This window comes from Ahaetulla prasina, chromosome 5 (genome assembly GCF_028640845.1).
Source record: "Ahaetulla prasina isolate Xishuangbanna chromosome 5, ASM2864084v1, whole genome shotgun sequence".
Lineage (NCBI taxonomy): Eukaryota > Metazoa > Chordata > Lepidosauria > Squamata > Colubridae > Ahaetulla > Ahaetulla prasina.
Genome location: NC_080543.1, coordinates 70,420,880 through 70,446,685, shown reverse-complemented (window position 1 = coordinate 70,446,685; position 25,806 = coordinate 70,420,880). Strand labels below are relative to the sequence as shown.

General features: G+C 39.1%; 1 protein-coding gene across 11 annotated transcripts in view; it reads right to left on the bottom strand.

Annotated features, from left to right (window-relative positions):
• Window positions 1-637: 637 nt before the first annotated feature.
• DMD (dystrophin) overlaps window positions 638-25,806 on the bottom strand; it is a 1,918,566-nt gene continuing 1,893,397 nt past the window's right edge. For 5 of the 11 annotated variants that reach the window (XM_058186507.1, XM_058186499.1, XM_058186501.1 and 2 more), the window contains 2 exons: window positions 16,952-17,044; window positions 638-3,235 (listed from right to left, as the gene is read on the bottom strand). In XM_058186507.1, the coding sequence (XP_058042490.1) occupies window positions 3,138-3,235; window positions 16,952-17,044 (191 nt within the window). In that variant the 3' untranslated portion in view covers window positions 638-3,137. Of the gene's footprint in view, window positions 3,236-15,060; window positions 15,093-15,458; window positions 15,499-16,951; window positions 17,045-25,806 lie in introns of all 11 variants that reach the window. The other 6 variants (XM_058186504.1, XM_058186503.1, XM_058186505.1 and 3 more) reach the window with 4 other exon arrangements.

The following is a 25,806-nucleotide window of genomic DNA, read 5'->3' as shown; positions in this document are numbered from 1 at the left end:
CTGAAGAAATATACTTAGCTGTTTGAATATTCAAATGTTTGAATATTTTTTCTTTCTTATTGAACTGGATCAGTGGTGGAATTCTAATTTTTTTTTACTACCGGCTCTGCGGGCGTGGCTTGGTGGGTGTGGCAGGGGAAGGATACTGTAAAATCTTCATTCCCACCCTACTCCAGGGGAAGGATATTGCAAAATCCCCATTCCCTCCACACTCCTGAGGGAAGGATATTGCAAAATCTCCATTCCTACACCACTCTGGGGCCAGCCAGAAGTGGTATATGCTGGTTCTCCAAATTACTCAAACTTTCCGCTACCGGTTCTCCAGAACCTGCTGAATTTCACCCCTGAACTGGATTCTAAGTGTGAAGTGATGAAGATTAGAGAAATCATTTTGGCCAGCTTTTGTGTAGGTTTTAGTTTGTCAGCTTCCTTGCTTTGTAGTTATAGCTGTAGCTATAACTGTCCCTCTCAAATGCCACTTAATAGCAGTGTTGACTCCAAAGTGCAAGTTAAAATAAATATATGTGCAAGTATGCATCACAGATGTAATTCTGTAGCTTCTCTCCCTCCTATGCTATTCCTACTGACATCCCTGTGGAAGAAGAATCCAGTGCTGCTATATTAGTAAAAATGGCACTCTTTATAACATAATTACATGCTTTATTGATATACACAGTAAAGCAGTATATAATACAGTAAGTAAGGCATATATTTGGTAAAATTCAATATGCTGTGAAAAATGCAGTAAAACTGAAATTTATAAAAATAATTAGTAAATATTAGTGTTGATGTTAGAACACAATAAATGATACCCAATAAATCAGTACTGCATGAAAATGGTATAACATGCCAGACAATATTCGGTTATGCTGAAAATGCTTCATAGTTTAGTAGTGTATGGATATAAGGAACATGAAATAGTTCCAAAGAAACTCTCTAAAAGCAGTAATAAAGCTCTTAAACTCTTTTAAATATTTTTGACAGACTCACTTCAAAACTAATGTCTAAAAAAGAAATAACCCTGATGAAAATAGTTGTGCACTCTATTAGTCTCAAATCTTTTAAAATTTAAGAGAACTTAAGGCATAAAAGAAAAGAATAACCCCATTCTATAATTGAATCTGTAAAATCTTACATAAAGGCTATGAAATATATAGGATATTCATTCGTATATGAAGCCTATGATTCAGTCTACCATTGCATCAGTGCGATCCTGACAAAGAGTAGGATTCCTGTAGGACATAACAGAGCCCTTTTAATGCTCATCTTAGTGTGCATCCCCAGAAGTGAAGAAAATACTCCTGAATGAAAGGGAAAGCTTGCTGTCTCAGGAAGATGCATACAAGACTCATTAAAGAAAGAGCAGGCAATAGGGCTTTTTAAAACTCTAGACTAATTTATTTGTGGGTAATCACTGTGCTCATACTAGACTGAATTGTGCCCAAAATCTTTAAAAAAGCATGAAAATGTATGGATTTTGAGATTTGCTAAATTTTAATTGATTTATATTGTATTGGTATTAAAAGAACACCAGTTTACACAATGGAGAAGTGGTTGACAATGCATACTTTCTCTACATAATTGTCAGAACACCACAAAACGAAAGTGAGGTAGAAATACCATGACTACCCATATTTAATGTTAACTAGCATTAAAAAATAAAATATATTTTTCTCCTGTGTTTTAATTATACCATACAAGAGGTAAAAGATTTAACTTTTGCAAAGAATTAACATTTATTAGATGGTAAAAATCTGTCTTTAGACAATGAAATTAAAGGCTGGTGCAAAAAAGAAAAAGAAATGATGAAGCTTTTGTTAACAACATCTCAAGATTTTATAATAGTAAACTTGAGGGACTGTTTTTTAACATCTGTTTTTTATTATCTCTCTCCTGAGTCATTGTTAATTGTGTGGCATTACTTGTAGAGTAGGATTGCTGAATTTCATTTTGGACAATCAGCTTCTCATGAAGCACTGTGACTACTTTAAACAACTGATAGAGTTGATATTTACCATTGTGTCACACTTTCAGTTTTATTACTGTTGGTGTGGAACTGGTGAGGCTCCTTGGAATTTGTTACAAGGAAAAAACTAGTGCTTTGTGTGTTTTAAAGAATTTAGGCAATTTTCTATACTCAATACTTTTTCTATAAAAATGAAATATTAAATAATAATATGAATAATCTAAATATTAAATAGATCACAGACTGGTATCTATAGTCAAATCTTCATCCCAATACAACACAGATGCAGAATATCTGATAAAAAGTGGCATTACAGGGCATGAAAGCAAATCATATTTTTACTTTGAACCATTAAGGTGCTGGCCAATGCCGGAGGCAGGATAAGGACACCTAAGTCCACTGGTATAATTCAATAAGGCAATTCCTATTTTGTGTTTACTTTTAACATTCAGATCCAAAGTATAGAGGAAATAAGAGCTTAGAATATGAGTTCAATTTGTCTTATTTTTGCAAATTCTGATATTTGTCATGTAATGTGCTCTTTCATATTATTGCCAGCTAGCTGGATAATTCTTGTTGGATAGACTTGCTCAGGACATGGAAAGCTATCTCAACTGGAAGCTTTGGAAAATAATAACTAAAGCAAGAGCTAGTCACATACAAGAAGAAATGTAGGCTGACTGGTGTTGCAGAAATTCTGTTTGATTTTAAGGAAAAGAACACAGAACATGAATATCTGTCGGGTATAATTATCAAGCTGAAGTGATGCTAAACAAATGCACTGCCTCATTTTTTTCTTTGTTTTTATAGGGATTTATATAAACATTTTTATAAAGCACACTTCGTTTACAATCTTTTTTTATAACAGCTATAAATTCTTTTTAAACAACCCAAAATGCGTTCCATATAAAGAAATGGCAAGTTATTTAGCTGTCAAGATTTTACATGTAGTTTTCTTTATGTTTTGTACAATTGCATAGATGTGTAAAACCTGCCATTGTTAACAAAACAATAACAGACTTAAGAAACTACTGAAATCTACAGTATAGTACCACTATCCTTCACAAAAATATAGATTTGTTTTCATGTAAACTCTTATAGTCTAATCCTCCGTCATATGAATATTATAAAAACCATGCAGGTTATGCCTGAAGTTGTAAAATAGAACTTGTTATTCTACTAATTTGTTGTCAGTCATCACTGTTACTAAGGTTTCCATTGCTCGGCCCAAGTCATCTGCCATGTGGAAAAGGCTAACTACATTGTTGCCTGTAAAAAAAGAGAGAGAGACATAAATTGATCTGTCTTGTGAATATCTGTAAAGATCATAATTACAGGTAATCCCTGAGTTACGAGTGTTCCCATAGCGAACATTCTAAGTTATGCAATAAGCGCCCCCTAGTGTTTACAAACAAGTCCCAAAACTACGAATGTTGTAGAGCCATGGCAGCTGTTGAACCTCAGAGGCTCTGCAACATTTGTCCTGCCTATTCTCTTCCACTTCGCACTTTGCAGGCCAAAATGGAGGTTCGGAGGGATGCCCCTCTGTGCCGGGTGAGACCTGCACATACCAAAACAGAGTGTTGGAGGGGCATGTGCGGCTGAGAAATCTTTGCACGGTAAGTGACCTGGCATGGCAGGTTGGGGGAAGCAATTGTAGGGAGTATGAGATATTTCAGCAGCCTTGGGTAGTCTTAAGCAGGTGGACTGTTCCATCCCTAGGCTCCCCATGGCCTTCATGTGCACTTAACGAACTGAGCATTTGATTAGTAAATGCATGGGTGAAAGGAGGAAGTGATCGTGTCCCAGGTATGAGATTCACTCCCATGAATCCTCGGGTTATAAATGGAATAGGAAGGCTCCACTACATTTTTAACTCAAGGACTACCTGTAATACAATTAATACAATACGCTCTTCAGGAAGGAGGTATCCTCAATAAATTATGAAAAATGAGGTAAAACACAAGAAGTGTATCAAATAATTTGGAATTATTTGACACAGCACGATCAGTAGTATAAAATCTGAAAAGCACTTTTCATTAGCACCACACTGCAAAACAATTTCAAAGCTACGTGCATGAACATTCCAAAGTTAAATGTGTATGACAATATGCAGGCTTTATTGCAAAAGTATTTGTAGGTTAATCAATTTTTGTGACACCTAACTGGATCAATTGTAATTAATAGTATAACTAGAAGAAGTTTTAAATGCTGATAAACATGAATTTATCTCAGAGAAGATCTTTATTGAACCAAAATGAAGATTTAAACCAGTTATATATATTTATGCTAACTTTTAAGTTATTATTGCTAATTGAAGGAAGACAATAGAAAAATTTCATTCAATGGGTGAATCATATCACACAGAGCTGGTTTCCTATTTGAATTACAAAATACTGTATATACCAAAATACAACAAATCATTCATCGTTAATACTGGTACAAGAAGTGGCGGATATAAAGCAAATTAGGAAAAACATCAGAATGCAATGATTGATCACCTGCAAGAAAATGGCCAAACTCCCACATTACTTTCAAGCAAAAAATTGTGCAGACACATGTATTTTATTGAATCTTGTGCATGTTCTGCATATGCATAATATGCATTTCTGAAACCTTATATTCCTGATTTTCAGACCATTTTGTACCTCTGAATGGAAATTAATCCAAGGTCCATAGGAATCACTATGTTATAGTGGCCATAGAGTCTGCACACCCCTATTAAAATACCAGGTTTTTGAGATGTAAAATATCAGACCAAGATAAATAATCACTTCAGAATGTCCATCTTTAATATAACATATAAACTGTACAATTCAATTGAAAAAGCTGAAATCTTTTAGGGGGAAAATAGTAATAAAAACTTACAATAAAGTGGTTCCATAAGTGTTCACACGCTCTTATAAGTATAAATGTGCTGTGTTCAGAATGAACCGATCACATCCAAACTGACATTAAATACTAGCCATTACACATCTGCCATCAATTAAAGTGATACTGATCAAGCCTATATATAGATCAGGTGTGCTAGTAGGATTTTTCTGACATTTATTCAGTTGTTTCTTATAAGTCATGGTCTGCAAAGAACTTACAAAGCATCAAAAGGGTCTCATTGTTGGAAGGTATCAGTAAGGAGAATGGTACAAAAATGTTTTCAAGGCATTTGATATACTATGGAACACAGTGAAAACAGTCATCAACATGTGGAGAAAACATGGCAGAACAGTGACATTACCAATAACAGGATGTCCTCCAAAATTTATGAAAAAATAAAAAAACTGGTCTGAGACACTGTCAAAAACAGCAATGTTAAAGGAGCTGCAGGAAGTTCTGGCAAGTACTGGTTGTTATTATATGTGACAATCCCCTATGTTCTTCATATGTTTGGACTGTTGGGTAGGGTGGCAAGACAGGAGTCTTTTCTTACCAAGAAAAACATCCAAGCCTGGTTATATTTTGAAAAAAACCTACATCAATTTGAAAAAAGCATGTGGGAAAATGTGTTATGGTCTGATAACACCAAGGTTGAAGATTTGAAATTCCAAAATCAATGTTTGGCGCAAAAGCACTGTACATCACCATAGTACACCAAATTCACAGGGAAGAATGGTGGTGGCAGTACAGGCAGTTCTCAAGTTACAAATGTAATGGAGCCTGCCCATTCCATTTGTAACTGGAGGATTTGTGGGAGTGAATCTCATACCTCCCTCCTTTTGCCCATGCATTTGCTAATGGAATGCGAGGCTCATTAAGTGCACATAAGACATTTAAGGGTGGGGAAGGCCCTGGGGGACCTACCAAGGGAAGAGGCCACCTGCTTAAGACCACCCAAGGCCTCTCCAACCCACTAAAATACCTCTTGCACCCCAGAATTGCTTCCCCCCCAACCTGGCGTCCCGGATCAATTACCATGTGAAGATCTAGCAAGCTGTCTCCTCTCCAGCCTCATGCGCTCTGTTTGGGCCTCTCCCGGCCTCTTGCAGGCAGAAATGGAAACTTTGGGGGCTGAATCTAAAATTCTGAGGGCTGAATCTGCCCCTCTGAGGCTCCATTTGGCCCTCCACGACCTCTCCCAGCCCGTTGCAGGCTGAAATGGAGCCTCCAGGGGCCGGATCTGAACCTCTGGGGGCTGGATCCGCCCCTCCAAATCTTGATTGAGCCCTATGCGGACCTCCCATTTCGGCCTGCAACAGGGCTTCTGAGGGGCAGATCCACCCCTCAGAAACTCCATTTCAGCCGGCAAGGTGCCAGACGAGGCCTCTGGATGGCTGAACGACGTTGGTAACGTGCAAGATGAATGTTGCAGAGCCCCTGTGGTTGTTCATAAGGGTGAACAACTCCTGTGATGCTGCAAGATTCGTAGTTTCGGACCTTGTTCGGAAACACTAGGGGCACTGATTGCGTAACTTCAAACATTCGCTAAGGGAACGCTCGCAACCCAGGGATTACCTGTATTATGCTTTGGAGCTGCTTTTCTTCAGCTGGAATTGGGGCTTTTTAGTCAAAGTGAAGGCAATTATGAACAGAACAAAATAACATAATAACTGGAAAGGGACCTTGGAGATCTTCTAGTCCAACCCCCTGCTCAACCAGGAAACCCCATAACATTTCAGATAAATTGTGGTTCAATCTCTTCTTAAAAGCCTCCAACGTTGGAGCACCCATAACTTCTGGATGCAAGTTTTTCCACTGAATAATTGTTCTGTCAGAAATTTCTCCTTAGTTCTAGGTTGGTTCTCTCCTTGATTTCCATCCACTGCTTCTTGTTCTGCCTTCAAATGCTTTGAAAAATAGGTTGACCCCCCCTCTCCTTCTTTGTCACAGCCCCATAAATATTGGAATACTGCTATCATGTCATCCCTAGTTTTTCTTTTCATTAAACTAGACATATTGAACAGTTCCAAATATCGGTTAATTTTGGCACAAAACCTTTAGGCTTCTGCTAAAATGCTGAAGATGAAAAGGAATTTCACCTTTCAATACGACAATTATCCAAAGCATATCTCCAAATCAACCAAAAAATGGTTTTGCTAGAAGATAATCAGTTTTGGAATGGCCTGGCCAAAGCAGACGTGAATCCAATTGAAAATCTGTGGGGTGACCTGAGGAGGTCTGTGCATAGATGACCTTGCAATCTAACAGATTTGGAGAACTTTTGCAAGGAAGAGTGGGCAAAGATTCCCAAGTCAAGATGTGTCATGCTGATAGACTCCTACCCCAAAAGATGGAATGCTATCATAAAATCAAAAGGTGCTTCAACAAAGTACTAGTATAAGGGTATGCACACTTATGCAGTCATATTATTCTAGTTCTATTGTTATTTCCCCAAAAAAGATTTCAATTTGTTTTTCAACTGAATGGTACAGCTTATATATCTATATAGTCTAACTTTCTTACATCTCAAAAACCTGGCATTTTAACAAGCATTGTAGATTTTTTTATATGCACTATATATGATCAATTTTATTGTATGGGAATATACTTATGCAATATTGCTTTTTAAAATAATGTTTACCATCCCATTGGTTCAACACAGAAAATTACTAGTTTTTCAAACTCTATTTTAAAAGCTAATAATGCTAAATCCCATCTGGTTTTAACAATCTGCAGTTTTTTAAAAAATGACATAACATGCTTCCTAAAGTATTTTATAAATTGATACTATCTCAGTGTGCTAAGAGACTTTAGAGATATGAATAAATGGGATATTCCCTTGTAGAATGCGACAACTGTTGAAAACTAGATTGAATATTCATTATTTCATAATGCCTGTTAGGAAAATATGATTAAGCAGAAGTAACTTGGTTTCCTGGCTGGCTCAATTTATGAGATAGAGCAGAATGCATGACTGGGCAAAGCCACAGTCCATATTTCCACAAATTTAATTATGTTTTAATTATTATTTTAATAATTAATTATCCTTCATGTGTCATTAAAGAATAGTATTGGGGAGAGGGGGAAGAAAGAAAAGCAAGGAGGGCCTGCCTAGTAGTATCAAAGCCACTCAATTCATCCTTTTTTGCAGTGAACTCTAAACATGTGTTGAAAGTTAACCATTTTTCAAGGAAGGTCTAAAGCAATTGTATAGCTAGTATTAATTATGTTTTACATTTTCTGTGTAGACGTTGGGTTCTCTTGTTTTCTCCTATAATTTTATCATTCCTAGTCAATTTCTTTTTTTACTTCTGGAGAGAGATTTTTCATTAAAAGCCATGTGAAAGGCTGTACAAATATTCTACTATCCTTGGTGTATTAAGACTGACACAATTGATTGTGGGCTATGGGCAGGAAGATCCAATGTTCCTAATTTTTTTCTGTGTTAGGCTGATATCACTCCCTTGCTTGATGAACTAGAACCTAGAGTGTGGTAAGAGGTTCAGCATGGGTAATAGTTGTCCACCATATTTTTCTTAACAATTTTTCCCTTGTTCCAGTAAGATTATTGTCCTCAAATTATAACAGTTTCTAAGAAACAGCCTTGGTTATGATAGTTCACTAATTTATAAGCAGTGTATTTTTCAGTAGTGGAATAGTTTAATTCTATTTTGCCTGTTTGCTATACCAATTACATACTTTATTATGGATAGGTAAGTCTAATATTCTAAAAATAGTGATTTACAAGAACAAAACTCTACCTGCTACATATTAATCTACAAGATGATACATATCTTTTTATTTTTTTTTAATTTCCCTTTCTTGCATCATTCTAAGGCACAATCTAAATGCTTTCCCATGTGCAAGATGTGGCAGGGATTTGGGAGGGTTTTTGCCCTTTGGATTCAAGGTAAACAAACCTTTGATGATATTTTGTTATCAAAAACTTTAAGTGTGAAAAGCTGGCAGGGAGCTTAGATTATCTCCATGGTTGTATGTCCTGGAAACTGCTGTGCGGGGACGGGACCTTGTGGCATTAAAATTGTAGTGGAAATTGCAATTCTACTGATATAATTTTTAGTCTGAAATGATTCATACGATATTTAGAGTAATACAAAATTAGAAGATATTGCAAACAAAACAATTATGCAACATACACATACACACATAACCATATAAACAATGATGTAAATTAAATGTTTGGAACAAATAAATTTTCATGTGGCTTCTGATGTACATTCTGAAGTTAGGATGGACCAACTGAAATGCCTCTGCCTCTCTTCATTATCTATTCAATCTAAAGAGGGAAGACTATCCATCTCCTAATATTGATGACTGTTCATACAGAAAATGTAGTCTTTATAAGTCAAATGATTTAGATGTGTATCCAAATACTGCTCTTATGAAAACATCCTTAAATGCAGTCAGTTTAAGTGTGTCCACATGATAGAGGGTGTTGAAACTTAAGATCTTTCAGGTAATCATTTTGAATCAGTTTCACTTAGAACTTAACTGATAATTTACTCATGACACTTTAAATAAGAAGCTCTATGGATTTTTGTCAGGATGCTCTACTGCATGGGAATTTTGACTAAAGTAGTGGTTGGAAGCAAAGCATGATCCTGCTACTATTCATTGGAATCAGTTAGTATTAGATTTACAAGAAAGTTTCTGTGCAAACATATTGATCCTTTAATAAAGTTAATTGGCTTGCCCTGATTCATCCTTATGGAAGAGCAATTCATCTTTTCAGGTCCAGTACCTTAACTATGTGAATTAGATTAAAGCACATAAGTTCTGTAAGTCAGTCTTAATAATATTTATGGATAAATGAGTAGAATAAGCATGACATTTATTATCTGCAGTTTTTTTGTATAATTACAAAATTCAAGGACTTTATATTACATTTATTACATCATCATCATCATCATTATTTAATGTAATTGTGGCTATTACATTTTTACCTTTTACAATACTAAGCTGTAAGAAACAGGAAGAAATCTTTTGATCACCACACTTGAATGGAAATGATTGACAGGTGTTTAAAATGTTTGAAGAAGTATCTTAATTGTCTATGCATTCATTTCAAGCATCATTTGGAGGCTTGCATTAAACTTACGTGTTGCTTCCCTCAATATGAGAAGAAACTGCACCTATTTTTAAATAGAGCAGGTGCCAAAGGATTTGAAAAGGGAGCAATTAAGAAGTTTAATTAAATTTTCAAATTTTCTTTATCTTACTAACAGATAAATTGTGCAATCTGAAAAAAAATAGAAGCAACACAATTGGAACAGCAGTATATAATTGTGTTGCTTCTATTGGAACAGCAGTATGGTGCAGAATTACTGCACCACTTAAAGTACAACAATAAAGTTGTACATACTTCAAAAATGTTACAAGTCCTTCAGACTTTGCACAGCCCAGGAGCACCTAAATGCTAATTTAAAAAGCACCCCCCCCACCTCTACAGGGTTTAAGCTTAGTTTGGGGGGAAAATACAGTTCTAAATGTCTATGGAGTTTCACAGTCATCCAAAGATGCTTTTCCAAGAGGCAACTGGACTTTCTTTGTTTTCAAAGAAAATTCATGCTGCCAGGCTATCTTGAATGAAAGATGGGATATAAATCAAATGAATGTTTATGTGACTTTTAAAGCACCTGCAATTTGAATGATACAAAAATATTTTAAAATCTCTGTTTTTTTAATAAAAAAATCTATTTTCATTGCAACAATGACATAGTACTGTGATATTTTCTATTATACAGAATTATTAAATATTTTGTAAATGTAGACAAATTATAATTTATTTAAATATTCTTTAATTTATACTTAATTAATTTTAAGTCTGTGATAGTATTTTTAATTGTATTCCCTGGAATTTTTCCATTAATATAATATATATTCTTAATATATATTAATCACTTTTCAAAACTTACTGTTTTTTTGCTTACAATCCCATTTCTGCCTCAAACTCCATTTATTCTTAAATAGGAGACAGATTCTTATATAAGAATGAGCTTTGATTAAGTTTAATAGATTTTTTAAGGGGAGTTTTAAAGGGGATTTTAAGGGGAGGAAACCGACGGGCTTGGGTTGGGGGGTGGGAGGGAAGGGGTGGGTGTTGGGGGTAACCCGTCGGGGGGGAGTCCAGTTCCTGCGCATGCTCGTGGCGGGGGGTTGGTGGGTCCGAGGGTCATGGGGGGAGTCGGTGTTCCATTGGTCGAGGGTGGTGCTATTTCCACGGTAAGGGGAGGGGCAGATATGGCGGAAGTGGGGCTCATATCGTGTTAGGGGTGCGCGCCGATGCTTACAGGCGATCGCGCGCCCGAGCCTCAAACTTCTCCCGTTCCCGGATGGTCAGGATCCTCAGGGCCCTGGCCTTGGCTGATGTTATGCAATGCATGGTCCGTGGCCAATAAGGCCCCCCTAATTCACGACCTTATTCAGGGGGGTGCCGCGGACCTTATGGGCGTTACGGAGACCTGGTTGGGCCCAGAAGGGGGCGTGCCCCTTGTTCAGATGTGCCCACCGGGTTTCGAGCATTTCATCAGCCGAGGGCCAGGGTAGGGGTGGTGGGGTGGCGGTTGTGATTAGAGAGAGTCTAGAGCCGAGGGAGACCACTGTACCTCAGATTGCGGGTGCGAATCCTCTTTGTGAGATGGGGTCATAGATGTCAGATGGGCTTGCTGGTCACGTACCTGGCTCCTTGCTACGTGACAGCTGCCCTGCCCGAGCTCCTGGAGGTGCTTGCTGGGGTGGCAGTTGAGACCCCCAGACTTTTAGTCGTGGGGGACTTTAACTTGCCATCGTCCGGCTCGTCATCGACGGTAGCTCGGGAGTTCATGGCTTCCATGACGGCCTTGGACCTGACCCAAGTAGTTGATGGCCCTACTCACGTTGGGGGTGGCACTCTGGACCTGATTTTTGTCTCTGGTCAGTGGTTGAGAGATCTGGACTTAAAGGAAATAGTCATTGAACCTTTGTCATGGTCAGATCACTCTCTTCTTCGCCTGGACTTTCTGACCGCCATTCACCACCGCAGGGAGACGGAGCCGACACGTTGGTTCCGTCCCAGGCGCCTGATGGACCCGGAGGGGTTCGGACGGAGCTTGGGCCATTTCCTGAGGGTCTGGCTCACGGCTCGGCTGAGGAACTTGTTGCGGCCTGGGAGCGGGCGCGGCGGGGCCTTAGACCGGTCGTGCCTTTGCGACCTCTGACCCGGCGCAGGTCCCAACCAGCTCCTTGGTTCTCCGAGGAGCTGAGAGGATGAAGCGCCGGAGAAGACGCCTAGAGAGTTCCTGGAGGTCTAGCCGTTCAGAAGCTGATCGGACACTAGTGAAGTCCTATACTAGGGCTTACCTAGTGGCAATGAGGGAAGCGAGGCGTACCTATGCCTCCTCCCTCATTGCATCGGCAGATAACCGCCCAGCCGCCCTGTTTCGGGTGACCCGCCCCCTCCCACACCACGGGGAGCGGGGTGGCCCGCTGCAGGGACGTGCTGAGGAGTTTAACGGTTATCTATACGATAAAATCATTCAACCGGGATGGTTTGGACCAAGATTGCGGTGATACGGGTGAGACGGCTGAGGGTGGTCTTGGTGACATTGTATGGGATGAGTTTGACCCTGTCGCTCCCGAGGACATGGACAGGTTGTTGGGGAGGCTGAATGCCACCACATGTTTACTGGACCCGTGCCCCTCCTGGTTGGTGCTGGCCACGCAGGAGGTGACACGAGGCTGGCTCCAGGCGATTCTGGCGCTTCTTTGGTGGAGGGTGTCTTTCCGGCCGCCTTGAAAGAGGCGGTGGTGAGGCCCCTCCTCAAGAAGCCTTCCCTGGACCCGGCTGTTTTAGGTAATTATCGTCCGGTCTCCAACCTTCGCCTCGCGGCGAAGGTTGTAGAGAGTACGGTGGCATATCAGTTTCCCTTCCACCTGGGTGGAAATGTCTATCTAGACCCGTTCAGTCCGGTTTCCGACCCGGTTACAGCACGGAGACGGCTTTGGTCGCGTTGGTGGATGATCTCTGGAGGGCCAGGATAGGGGTTGTCCCTCTGCCCTGGTCCTATTAGACCTCTCAGCGGCTTTCGATACCATCGACCATGGTATCCTGCTGCGCCGATTGGAGGGATTGGGAGTGGGAGGCACCGTTTATCGGTGGTTCTCCTCCTATCTCTCCGACCGTCGCAGTCGGTGTTGACAGGGGGCAGAGGTCGGCCCCGAGGCGCCTCACTTGTGGGTGCCGCGGGGTCGATTCTCTCGCCTTCTGTTCTTTATCTACATGAAGCCGCTGGGTGAGATCATCAGTGGTTTCGTGTGAAGTACCAGCTGTATGCGGATGACACCCAGCTGTACTTTTCACACCGGACCACCCCAACGGTTATCAAGTGCTGTCCCGGTGTCTGGAGGCCGACGGGTCTGGATGGGGAGAAACAGGCTCAAGCTCAATCCTCCAAGACAGAGTGGCTGTGGATGCGGCATCCCGGTACAGTCAGCTAAATCCGCGGCTGACCATCGGTGGCGAGTCACTGGCCCCGATGGAGAGGGTGCGAACTTAGGCGCCCTCCTGGATGAGCGGCTGTCTCTAGAAGATCATTTGACGGCCGTCTCCAGGAGAGCGTTCTACCAGGTTCGCCTGGTGCGCCAGTTGCGCCTTTCTGGACCGGGAGGCCCTATGCACGGTCACTCACGCCTAGTGACGCCTCGCCTGGATTACTGCAACGCCTCTACATGGGGCTCCCTTGAAGGGCATCCGGAGGCTACAGTTAGTCAGAATGCGGCTGCGCGGGTGATAGATGGAGCCTCGTGGCTCCCGTGATAACACCCATCCTGCGCAGGCTGCACTGGCTACCTGTGGCCTTCCGGGTGCGCTTCAAGGTTTTGGTGACCACCTTTAAAGCGCTCCATGGCATAGGGCCGGGTTATCTACGGGACCGCCTACTGCGACCAGATACCTCTCACCGACCCGTGCGCTCTCACAGGGAGGGACTCCTCAGGGTGCCGTCAGCTAGGCAGTGTCGTCTGGCGACGCCCAGGGGAAGGGCCTTCTCTGTGGGGGCTCCCGCCCTCTGGAACGAGCTCCCCCTAGGACTCCGTCAACTTCCGGACCTTCGAACCTTCCGTCGCGAGCTCAAGACACATTTATTCATCTGTGCAGGACTGGCTTAGATTTTAAATTTTACAGGGGTTTTTAAATTGATTTTAATATTTATATTTCTATTTTTAATGATAGGGCATTGGAATAAGTTTTTTAAAGATTATTTTAATTTTGTATATTGATGTTTTATATGCCTGTGAACCGCCTTGAGTCCTTTGGGAGATAGGGCGGTATATAAATTTAAATAATAAATAAAATAAATAAAATAAAATAAATAAAGGCTATTGCAGTTCTCCATTATGTTATATTTTGACACATTAACATTTTTTTACTTTCCCTTTATTAAACTATATGTTTTAAATATCAAATTTGGTGGAAAACATTCAGATGCCATCAGTAAACTATCAACTATTTTAGTAACAAGAATGCTATGAGCTTACATCAAATTATTGAAATTCCTATGATCTTCCATACAGTAACTATGAAATATTTAGATTGAAAAACAAGCAAGATTTATAGTGGGCTATTCAACAAAATCCAAAACCTGCTTCCATTTACATCTTTTCTTTATGAACTAGTCATTGACTGTAACAATAAACCTTCATTCTCACCAGATTAAAATTCAGCTGAGTTTTCGCACATACTTTAATATGACACAATTTAGACTGTGGGTATTAGTGACAATTTAGCTGGCACAAACATTAAACTTGCAAGCTGAAGAATTTTGCTGTTTATATCTCTCAACTCTTGCTTTGAAAAGAACGTAACTAAATAATTCTATAGAACCAAATAGCTATATAAGGTAAAAACCTGCTACAGTCTCAAAATGCAAATCAAGTTATGATTAACTATGAAAGATTTATTTGAACAATTTTATAGAAACAGTTTCACTTTTATGAAGTGCCCATTTTTGGAGATAGCCTAATAAAAAAAATATGCATTTCTTCTGTTTCTAGTAGTTTGATATCCACTGACAGTTGAGAAGTATTACATATTACAGTATATCTATAACAAGTACTGAAAAATACACATGCTGTGCCACAAGTGCCCCCCCCACACACACACACACCTCCCAAAAAAAGAGAATGAAGCAGTGAGAAGCTCTTAGGGCATTATATGCACTAACCTCACTCATTGGCTTTCCAGAGCCATTTCTTCCTTTATATTAGATGTATCAAAAAGAAAATGAAAAAATACATACACATAAAATAGATCAATTATCATTACGAACATAGATTTAAAACAACAGTTTTTGAAAAAGGCTGCAAAATATTTAAATCCACACAATTCTGTTTTTAAGTAAACCTCCCATACACACATTTCCTTCACTGTCAGCCTTTGAAATAAGGAGACGGATATACACATCTTCAGATCAGAAAAGACAATGTAATTCCAATACCATCAATGGATCCTGTACAACTTAGAAAAATGCATTGTTTTCTAACAATTGTTTTCTAAGTGTATTTTGCAAGATATGTTTGGATTTAAAAGACAACTTTTATGCTAAAATATTTAATTACTTACAATCCTAAAAAGTATTAATCCATGGTTCACAATAAATTTACTGTGTAAAGAAAGGGAAAAATGAGAGATAGATCACAGAGAATCAGTTCAAAGTGCTAACAAAAATATAGTTATATATTTCTATTAAAGAATTTTATTGTCCAACATTCAATTAAATATTCTAATTTCTGGAATTTATATCCATAACCTTTCACTCAACAAAACAACATATCGAAGCAATGGAAAATGAATATTTGGCTTAACATTTGTACATAAGTTCTAATCTGATTTGTGATGGAAATGTTGGCTTTCTATCAGTTTTATCCCTAACTACATTTTTAAAACCACAAATAAATATTGCGCTTTATTTCATACTAAAAAGACACAGTGAAAAATATAAGGACAAAATTACGTAAGTTATTTTAAATAATTTTGGAAAAATAACATATAAAATGTAAATATATAAATTGCAAGTGTTTATAAAGATCACAAGCTGTTTAATTAATCCAAATAATTTTTTTCCTGAGAATGCAAGTACCCGTTTCATTAAAAAGACATAAGGGAATATACTCAGCTTCTACTGAACACCAAATTTAATTAAAGAGAATTATTATAATCATTGGGGAATATATGCCTGGTTAAATTATGTCATTTATTTCAAAATTACTTTGGATTAGGGCCAATATATGGTGAATTCATCCCAGCTTACTGTAATATAAATTGTGCATGTAATTTATAACAATAAAAATATGCTTTCAAATTAATATTTATGAGGAAGATCCATATTGAATATACACAAAAAGTCCCAAAAGCTAAACAAACTGTCTTAAAATATAAAGTAATTTGCTCTAACCTATCAGCTTAAAAATGTTCATAAACCACTATATTGTATTTAGTATTTTTATTTTCAAATATCAAACCTTTTGCTTTGAGAACTATGAGTTATCATAAAACTGTGAAAAGGAGTAGCAGTCGCTATGAATATGCTCTGAGCTGCACAAGAAAGAGTATGTATACAGAAATTGTATATTATATGTCTGTATGTATTTGTATATGGTTACTATATAGCAATCGTTTTATTCATGGACAGAGTATCATACTGATGTGACAGAAAAACATGAAGTGGAACAATTGTTATTTATTGAAACTATTAGCTTCAGCTAACTGAAGTGGTGGTGGTGAGAATTTTCTAATCTTTCAAAGAACAACTTCCTTTCTACCAAATATATAAGTAATATATTTTAACTTTTGCATCATGTAATTCACATATTAATTTATTATTGTACCTAAATTTATTAAACGCAAAAGATTAAAAGAACACAAAGACTACACTACACATTTTATAATTATTTCCAGCTAATCATAGTATTTATGAAGGTAAAATTGTGGTCTTCTCTTTTAGACTTGCATCTTTTACTTATGCATTTCTGAGTATAATATCAATTTGAAAGAAAGATCCACTGTCTGTAATATACTGGTACTTGCATCATGCTCTACTGAATAATGATCCTTACCTCTTGTACTTGGGAAGGAATTGTTAAGCTGTTCCATGACCTCTTCTAACCCTGTGGTTGTGGCCCGGGGAGGACTTAGTAGATCATCCTCACCTAATAAAAAGAAAAGCAAAAGTATACTTTATCTATTCTATCACAGCAGTGATCTTTCTATCAGTGTGTGCAATAATTGGTTTAAAATAGACAAAGCCACTCCAATTCATGTGCTACAGATAGCATTAAAACTTCTGATTATTACTCCTAGCCGCTTTATGTAAGTTTTTGGGATACAAAACAGTGCCTAACATAATTGCAATATTTTTAATAGTAGAGAAATGTATTTAAGGATGGTATATTTAATCTATTATGTTCTTAAAGCTCTCAGAAGAGAAGGGTGTGGATTTTATATTACCACATGTATAAGATTTTATATGTGTGACGAGGGGGTGGGGTTGAGACATTTTTTTAAACAGCACAATGCATATCTTGTGAAATATCTCTAACAATAAAGTAGCAATAGAATTATTGTAGCATAATGCACCAAAATGCCAACTAATTGAGGTGATCAGTGATGGTATTTTTGTAGACTTTAGCAGATAATGAACAAGTGAATCAATAGTCATATTCTTACAGATGTTATTCATTAGGATTCTGTGGAAATCTGTAGTAATCATTAGGATGGTACCAGGTTGACGAAGTTCAGTTATTCTGGTCTACTACAATCTTACCTTCCTCACTGGGACACTTCTCAAGTTGAGCCTTGGATTCAATTGTTTGCATCTAATGTTGGATCAGACAGTGCTCTTTTTGGTACATTTCTTCCACTGTTCAATAATCTTTATTCAATAATCTTTCAAATCTACTATTGAAATCTGCAGATAAGAATCCTTAGTACCTCTATTTACTTAGTAATATCAAAAGCAGATTTATGATTGCATGACTGATGTAAATGTAATGAACACTCTGGCACTGTCACAATATTGCAGTACGTGGTATTTGAGTGAAAACAGAAAAATGGTAAATAATAGAAAATTCTGTTTTTGTCCTATTGTTATGGTCCAAACATTTACTAGAGAGAAATAGAACAGGGCTTGATAATCAGTCCACTGGGACTGTCAGACCTGGAAGCCATCTTTTGCCTTTGAGCCTTCAGGCCTGCCACAAATTATACTGTGGGAAAATGGGAGGGGGAATTGTATGGAGTGAAGATGATATGTAGTCAAAATAACATTCTTTCCAGAAAGTCAAGGCCGCTTTGCCCTGCAGCTGTGCTGAAAAGACTGGATAGGTATTTTCTGTTCAGGAGGGTACCTGATTGGTTTGTGTGATGGACATGTGGGTGATGGGCAAGGACTTGAACTTCCTTTTGGGTGAGGAAAACCCAGAAGCTCTCAGATTCAGGTTTTCCCAGATGTGCCAATATGACATCTCTAATAAAAATTAGCTCTGAGGAAATTCAAGACTCGGAGTTTGATTTTATTGGGGGTGTTACTTTGAACCCTGACAGGGACAGGGAATCTATTAACCTAGTTTGCTTATAAGGTCTTCTAAAATTCCACACAATCTATTCTAATTCTAAACAATCTAATTCTTCAAAGAATTCCAGATAGCAAAGCTGATGATTGTATTGAAACCTTAATTGCTAATTGAACACTGAGATAACTCAGGATTGATGTTATTCAGGGGTAGTCAACCTTTTTATACCTACCACCCACTTTTGTATCTCTGTTAGTAGTAAAATTTTCTAACCACCCACCAGTTCCACAGTAATGCACCATGTATCGTCGTCTGCGCATGCCTCTCGCACATCGTGGATTGGGTTTGGGGGGGGGCACCGGCTACCAGCTTTGCTTATCTGTTACAGCTGGGTGGTGTGGGGGGAGATGTGCAAGTTATTCTGGGACGAGGCTGTTTTGTTTGCGGTCGCACTATAGCACCATTTAGTTTCACTTACGTAACGTGAACTAAACTTATGCGCAGGCAATACAAATAGTATATTTTCAGAAATGTAAATTGTCACGGGGAATTTTATGAAAACCTAATGAAAATGTTTTTAAATAATGCTATGAAATTTTTTTAAAAAGTCAATTAAATTTTTAAAAAAGGAAAGTGCTTCAGTATCAGACAAAACCCCTACCGCCCACCATGAAAGCTGGAATGCCCACTAGTGGGCGGTAGGGACCAGGTTGACTACCACCGATGTTATTGGTCCAAACTGTGCTGACACAAAATGCAGAGTTCAGATAGCAATAGAGTTTACCATTGAACTTTGAGTGATAAAATGTTTGGGAGATTAATAGCATACAAATGTCAACCGTGTACAGAATTGTGTTGCTATGACTATACATAACTTTCTGGCTACATTGTATACGGAATTATCTTCCGGTTATTATGTTATTAGTAGCTTTTATGTAAGGCCCTGCCTCTCTCTCCTGTTCAAAAAAGCATAGACTCTCGAAATGTTAGCATTTCAAAAGGAAACTTTTATTGAAAGGAAGTGAATGCAAGACAATGCAAAACAGGGTCTGAGTTCCCCCAGGCAATTCCATTAGGATAAAGTGGTTAGAACCCCCTCCTCTCAGTTTAATGTTGAATGAGCCAATCCACAAGTGTGAAGATGTTGTGGAAACGGTTGGCCCGAAAAAGAGCTAAGGAGTCATTCCCATGCATTTCTTCTGTGGGGCTTCCAAACTGAGAGAAAACAGATGGCCCTCCCCCCTTGTACACCCCCACAAGGTAAATCAAAGCACAGGGCAGAACAGGTGACTGGCTAAAAGTTAAAAACTAGGGAATTACAGGATACATAGGAAACAGGATGAGAGCAATAAGTGAGTACAAGAATCCGGGGTCCCTGACTTCTGGTGGTGATGTCACGATGAAGCGGAGCAGGGAAACAGGGCTCCATTTCCCTTGCCCAATTTTTCCAGATTGGAGACCCTAAAAGAGCAGTGCCAATCTTGGAAGGATCAGCAAGATAGAGAGGAAGCTCTGGAGATGATGAGGAGAAGGGTGATCTCCCGCTAGGACAAAGAGAAAACCCCTTGATACTGGCGAGAGAGAAGTTGGCCAAAAATGGCGGATTCAGAGTTGTGACAGCCAGATGAGAATTAGGAAGAGAAATTGGAAAAACAATGTGACAGTACTGGTGAGGCGTTATAAACCTAAGACTTTGCAAAAGATTTTTCAAAAAGCAGGGCAGGATTTCCACCCCAAGAAATAGCGGTGCTTAAGCAGCTGGATAATTTGACAGATTTTGACAGATTTTGAGAAGAGCACAGAAGAGAGAGGAGGAACTCTGGACTAATCTCTAAGAAATATATCAATTGCCACATTTTAGTTATATTGACTGTGATTGACTATAAAACTTTGATTATAAAACTTTGAAAGAAATTCTCCCAGTGACAGTATTAAAAAGAATAAGAATGCCATCCTGGGACAAGAAGAAATATTGGATTAAAGCAAAGTGACTGATGCAACACTGTTAATAACTAAGGAAGGCTGTTTGTGAGGACCTGTGGACTTTAAAAAGAAAAAAGAGACAACTTTTGGACAAATTTGGAAAGATATACTGGACACTGTTGTGGAATCGGTGAGATTAGGGGCACAGAAGGATTAAAAATGTTTTAATTTATAACTTGGAAAAGTACAAAAAAACTATAATAAAGGAGACAAATACCATATGAACTATGAAATATGAACAACATTAAAGAAAGAAGATTGAATATATATACACACGCATAGCAAACACACACAAACTATATCGAAGACATTAAATTAAAGGCATTTGTATATTTAAAAGATCTGATAAGATACTAACCTACTGTAAATTGGAAAGAGACACCCTCAGGCAGAAGGGAAAACTACACTGACTAACATCTGCTGTGGAAAATTTTTTTGTTGAAGCGATAAGGCTGGTGAAAATTTTAAGGGAGGATTTTATGCCTGCAAGCTGTTTGACTCTGACAACAAATAATAAATACAACCATGAAAATATAGAATGGCGGAGGAAATAATCAAAATGATGAAAAAGATGCATATGATTTTAAGGTGGGAAATAAAAGAAATAATTACAAGACTATATGGACAATTGAAACCAGAAGAAATAGGAGCTGCATGGGCTCTTACAGAAAACAAAGAAACCATGAAGCAAGAGAGGGCTTTGGAAGACAAAGGAAAAAATATTGATTGTGAAATATTAAATGATGGTGAAACATTAATTGACTATATGGGGAGAGATGAAGGGACTAATAAGGAGGGGGAAATAAGAACGGAAAAGCACTAAGAATTTGGAAGATTACATTGGGATTGACAGTGACAAAAAAGAGAAATTTTTAAAAGACGAATAAGGAGATTAAATGGCAAAATATTGCAAACAAGGGGGACAAACAAAAATAAGGGGGGAAAGGAAGAGACAAGAAGAGAAAGAAGGGAAGAAAAGAAATACAAAGTTAAAGGATCATTTTGGGATAAATAGAGGAAAGATAAAAATGGGGGAAGTGGGGAGAAGAAAAGTTGATGGAAATACAGGTCAAGCAAAGAGAGTAGAGAATTTTAAGAGAAAAAAAGAAAAAAGAGGAGGAAAAGAAAAAGGAGGAAAATAAAAAAGGATTGAAATATATATTGGTTGAAGTATCAATGGAATTCAAAGCACAAAAAAGAGTTGGCAATATATTAAATGATTTAAATATTGAGAATGGAGTTTAAAATGAGAGAAAATGTTTGAAGGTTATGGATTTATTGATGATATTTAGTAATGACATTATGAAGAAAAATTGAGTTTTTCTTGTTTTTTCTTTTTCTTTTTTTTTTTGATTATGGTTAACAATCTATGAATTGTCACTGAAATGTAAATATATGATTGATATTGATGTTGGATAAGTAGAAGATATAAAAGAATACAACTATTAAATGGGAATATAAAGGTTTAATATAAATGGGAGTAGAAACAAGAGGGGAAAGAGGGAATTTTTTTATAAAAGAATAAAATTGGGGGTGAAGGGTAAGATTAGATTTACAAAGAGAAATGTAAAAAGGAAAATAAAAATAGGAGAAAATATATTGATGAAAGCATGTAAGATGTGTTGGAGAAGAACTAAATTTGGTATGAACATGTACCTGGCCGATATTCTGTTCAGAAAAGATGCATTGTGTATTCTTGTTTGTGGGTAAAAAAATAAAAAAACTTTACACAAGATACTAACCTTTAATTAGAAATATCAAATAACAAGTACTTAAAATATTTGATAGATGCCGTTTATTTTATATATGATGACACTATATTGTATTATATCTACATTATAGTATAGTATAGTATAGTATTTATACTACCTATAGCATATTATATTTGTTTAGTTATATAGAGATTCATAGGAACTCATATTTATATTAATTTATAGCTATATCCTCACATTATTACTACATTATTATTACTTAATAATACAATAACAAGGTGTGGAGAAACTACAACAGAGAAAGTGGGAAGACCTAGAAGGGAGGTATTAAGCATTATTAATTTTGGAAAAACTTTCAAGTTCTGAAGATGATAAGTACAACCATTATAAAAATAGGAAAGAAAACAGCATCGAACCTAGCATCCACAACATCATCCCTGTCAAGTCAGCGTTCAATAGACAATATGCTTGGTATGGAGAGATCAAATTCCATGAAGGACATGCAGAATATACAGGCAATGCTACTCATGATACAGGAAACTATGACAAAGGAGTTGATGGTGAGAAACCATGAGGAAATAAAAAATGAGATGGGAGAAATGAAAAGTGATATTCGAAAAATGGACGATAAAATAGAAATCATTCAACAAACAATAACTGAGAATGAACAGAGAATACATACGGTGGAAATAAAAATGGAACAAACAGAAAAAAGATGGAAGAAATGGAACAAAAATTCAGCTTGGCCAATAGGGATCTGGAAGAGACAATTGTCTTATTAGAAATGGAAAAGGCAACTTTTTTCCTGAGGTTCCAGAACATAGTAGATGATAAGGAGAAAGACCTGGTTAGGGGGATGACAGACCTGCTAACAGACACATTACAGAAAAATAAACATGACATAAGGAGACATTGATGAAATGTACAGAATACACACAAATTACTCAAGATGACACAAACTGCCAAGAGAGCTGCACGTGAGATTCACCAAAAAGACATTAAGAGATGAAATATATAAAAGAACAAGGAATGAACCATGATATACAAAGGGAGAGAAATCCAGGCACTAAAGCAGGTAGGTAGGAGAGTCAGGGAACTGAGGAGACAATATAACCATGCAATTGATAAAATATAATGTTATATTGAGATGGTTAATTCCAGAAGGAATCATGATTACATGGCAGGACAAGAAATTTAGGACTGACTCCCTAGACAAAGCACACAAAGTTTTTGAAAATCATTTTATGACAGAGGAGGATCAGGAGAGTAGGGAATAAATAGAATGGGTTTTTACTAAAAAGACAGTTGAAAAACAATATGAGAATTATTATGAATGTCTTGGAATATTATGAAACACACCCCGGGAAACAATTAGCACTGATCTTTCTGGACGCACAAAAGGCATTCGACAATCCGAGCTGGCAGTTTATGATTTTACAATTAAAAAATATGAACTTCAGGGAGAAATTTGTTAGGATGGTTCAAACAATATATTCTAACCCAGTGATGGCTAACCTTTTTGCAGTTGCGTGCAAAAGCGGGGGGAGTGCAGGGGGTGGGGGGTCACAAGCGCACGTGCCCACACCCATAATTCAATGTGCCCTGCTCCCCCCACTTTTGGTACGGTGGGCCCAGTAGGCCAGTTTTTCATCCTCCCTAGGCTCCAGAGCAGGGGGGAAATGTAAAATTTGTTACTACTGGTTCTGTAGGCGTGGCTTGGTGGTGGTGGGTAATATGATTGGGTGGGTGTAGCCAACTTTTTTAAAATTATTTTTAAAAGCATTTTTTCTACAACCTCTTCGGCCGAAGAGGTTGTAAAAAAATGCTTTTAAAAGCCTGTGATGATCAAGCATTATCGAGCTTGACAGTATAAGCAGACGGTGGGGATGGTTTATGACTAACTGTAATATTTATGCCGGCTAGGGATGGCCCTTTTTCTGCTGTTATTTTTAATTTTCCATGAAATATTCACCTCTCGAACTTTTACAACTGCGAGGTTCTCCCGCCTCGCAGGAATGGCCCTCTGTACTATCGAGGGCCTGCCTTAATGAAGAGTCTTGGGATCCAGAGAGGTGGCATGCGTCGAAGAAGAACCTTTGGGGGTTTTTAAATAGGTTTTAAAAGAAGGGTTTTTTAAGGGGGGGAGGGAAGAGACGGGTGGGGGGAGAAACCCGTCGGGGAGGGAATGTCCAGTCCCTGCGCTTGCTCGCGGCGTCACTCTATCTGGTCCGAAGGCGGGGGGGGAGGGGGGTGTTCCTGGTGTAGAGGGTCGTTCCATCTGTACGGTAAGTGGGAGAGGCAGATACGGCGGAAGCGAGGGGCCGTATCGTTCTCTGGGAGCACGTGCACGCTGTTTAAAAGCGATCACGCGCTCCGGCCCCTCAGTCCTTACCCGTTCCCCGGATGGCCAAGACCCTCAGAGCTTGGGCCTTCGGTTGATGTTGTGCAATGCCCGGTCCGTGGTCAATAAGGCCCCCCTGATCTGCGACCTTATTCAGGGGGAGTCCGCGGACTTTATGGGCATTAGGGAGACCTGGTTGGGCACAGAAGGGGGTGTACCCCTGGTTGAACTGTGCCCTCTGGGTATCCGAGCATTCCATCAATCGAGGGCCCAAGGTAGGGGTGGAGGGGTGGCGGCTGTGATTAGGAAAAGTCTAGAGCCGAGGGAGTCCATTGTGCCTCAGATAGCCGGTTATGAATCCCTCCTTGTGAAGTGGGGCCATAGGAATCAGATGGGTCTATTGATCACGTACCTGGCTCCTTGCTGAGTGACTACAGCCCTACCCGAGTTGTTGGAGGTGCTTGCCGGAGTGGCGGTTGAGATCCCCAGACTCATGGTCATGGGGGATTTCCATCGGCCGGCTTGTCATCGACGGCGGCGCGGGAGTTCCAGGCCTCCATGACGGCCTTGGACCTGATTCAAATAACTGATGGCCCTACACACAGTGGGGGAGGCACACTGGACCTGATTTATATCTCTGGACAGTGGTTAAATGATCTGGAATTAGAGATTTAGTAACAGAACCTGTGTCATGGTCAGATCATTTTCTCCTTCGCCTGGACTTTCGGACTGCCGCCCACCACCGCAGGGAGACGGAACCAATACGTTGGTTCCGTCCCAGGCGCCTGATGGACCCTGAGAGGTTCCTGACGGAGCTTGGGCCGTTCCCTGAGGATCTGGCCCACGGCACGGCTGAAGAACTAGTTGTGGCCTGGGACCGTGTTGTGCCTTTGTGGCCTCTGACCCGGCGTAGATCTCAATTGGCTCCTTGGTTTTCCGAGGAGCTGAGGGAGATGAAACGCCGGAGAAGACGCCTAGAGAGCACCTGGAGGTCTAGCCGTTCTGAAGCTGACCGAACACTAGTTAGGTCTTATTCTAAGACCTACCTAGTGGCACTGAGGGAGGCAAAACGTTCTTACGTTTCCACCCTCATTGCGTCGGCAGATAACTGCCTGGCCGCCCTGTTTCGGGTGACCCGCTCCCTCCTTCATCAGGAGGGGCAGGATGACCCCTGGCAGGGACGTGCCGAGGAGTTTAGTGGTTATCTATACGATAAAATCGTTTAGCTTCGGGATAGTTTGGACCAAAATTGCGATGATTTGAGTGAGAGGACGGAGACGCATCTTGTTGAGATTGTTTGGGATGAGTTTGATTCTGTGGCTCTCGAGGACGTGGACAGGTTACTGGGGAGTGTCAAGGTTCCA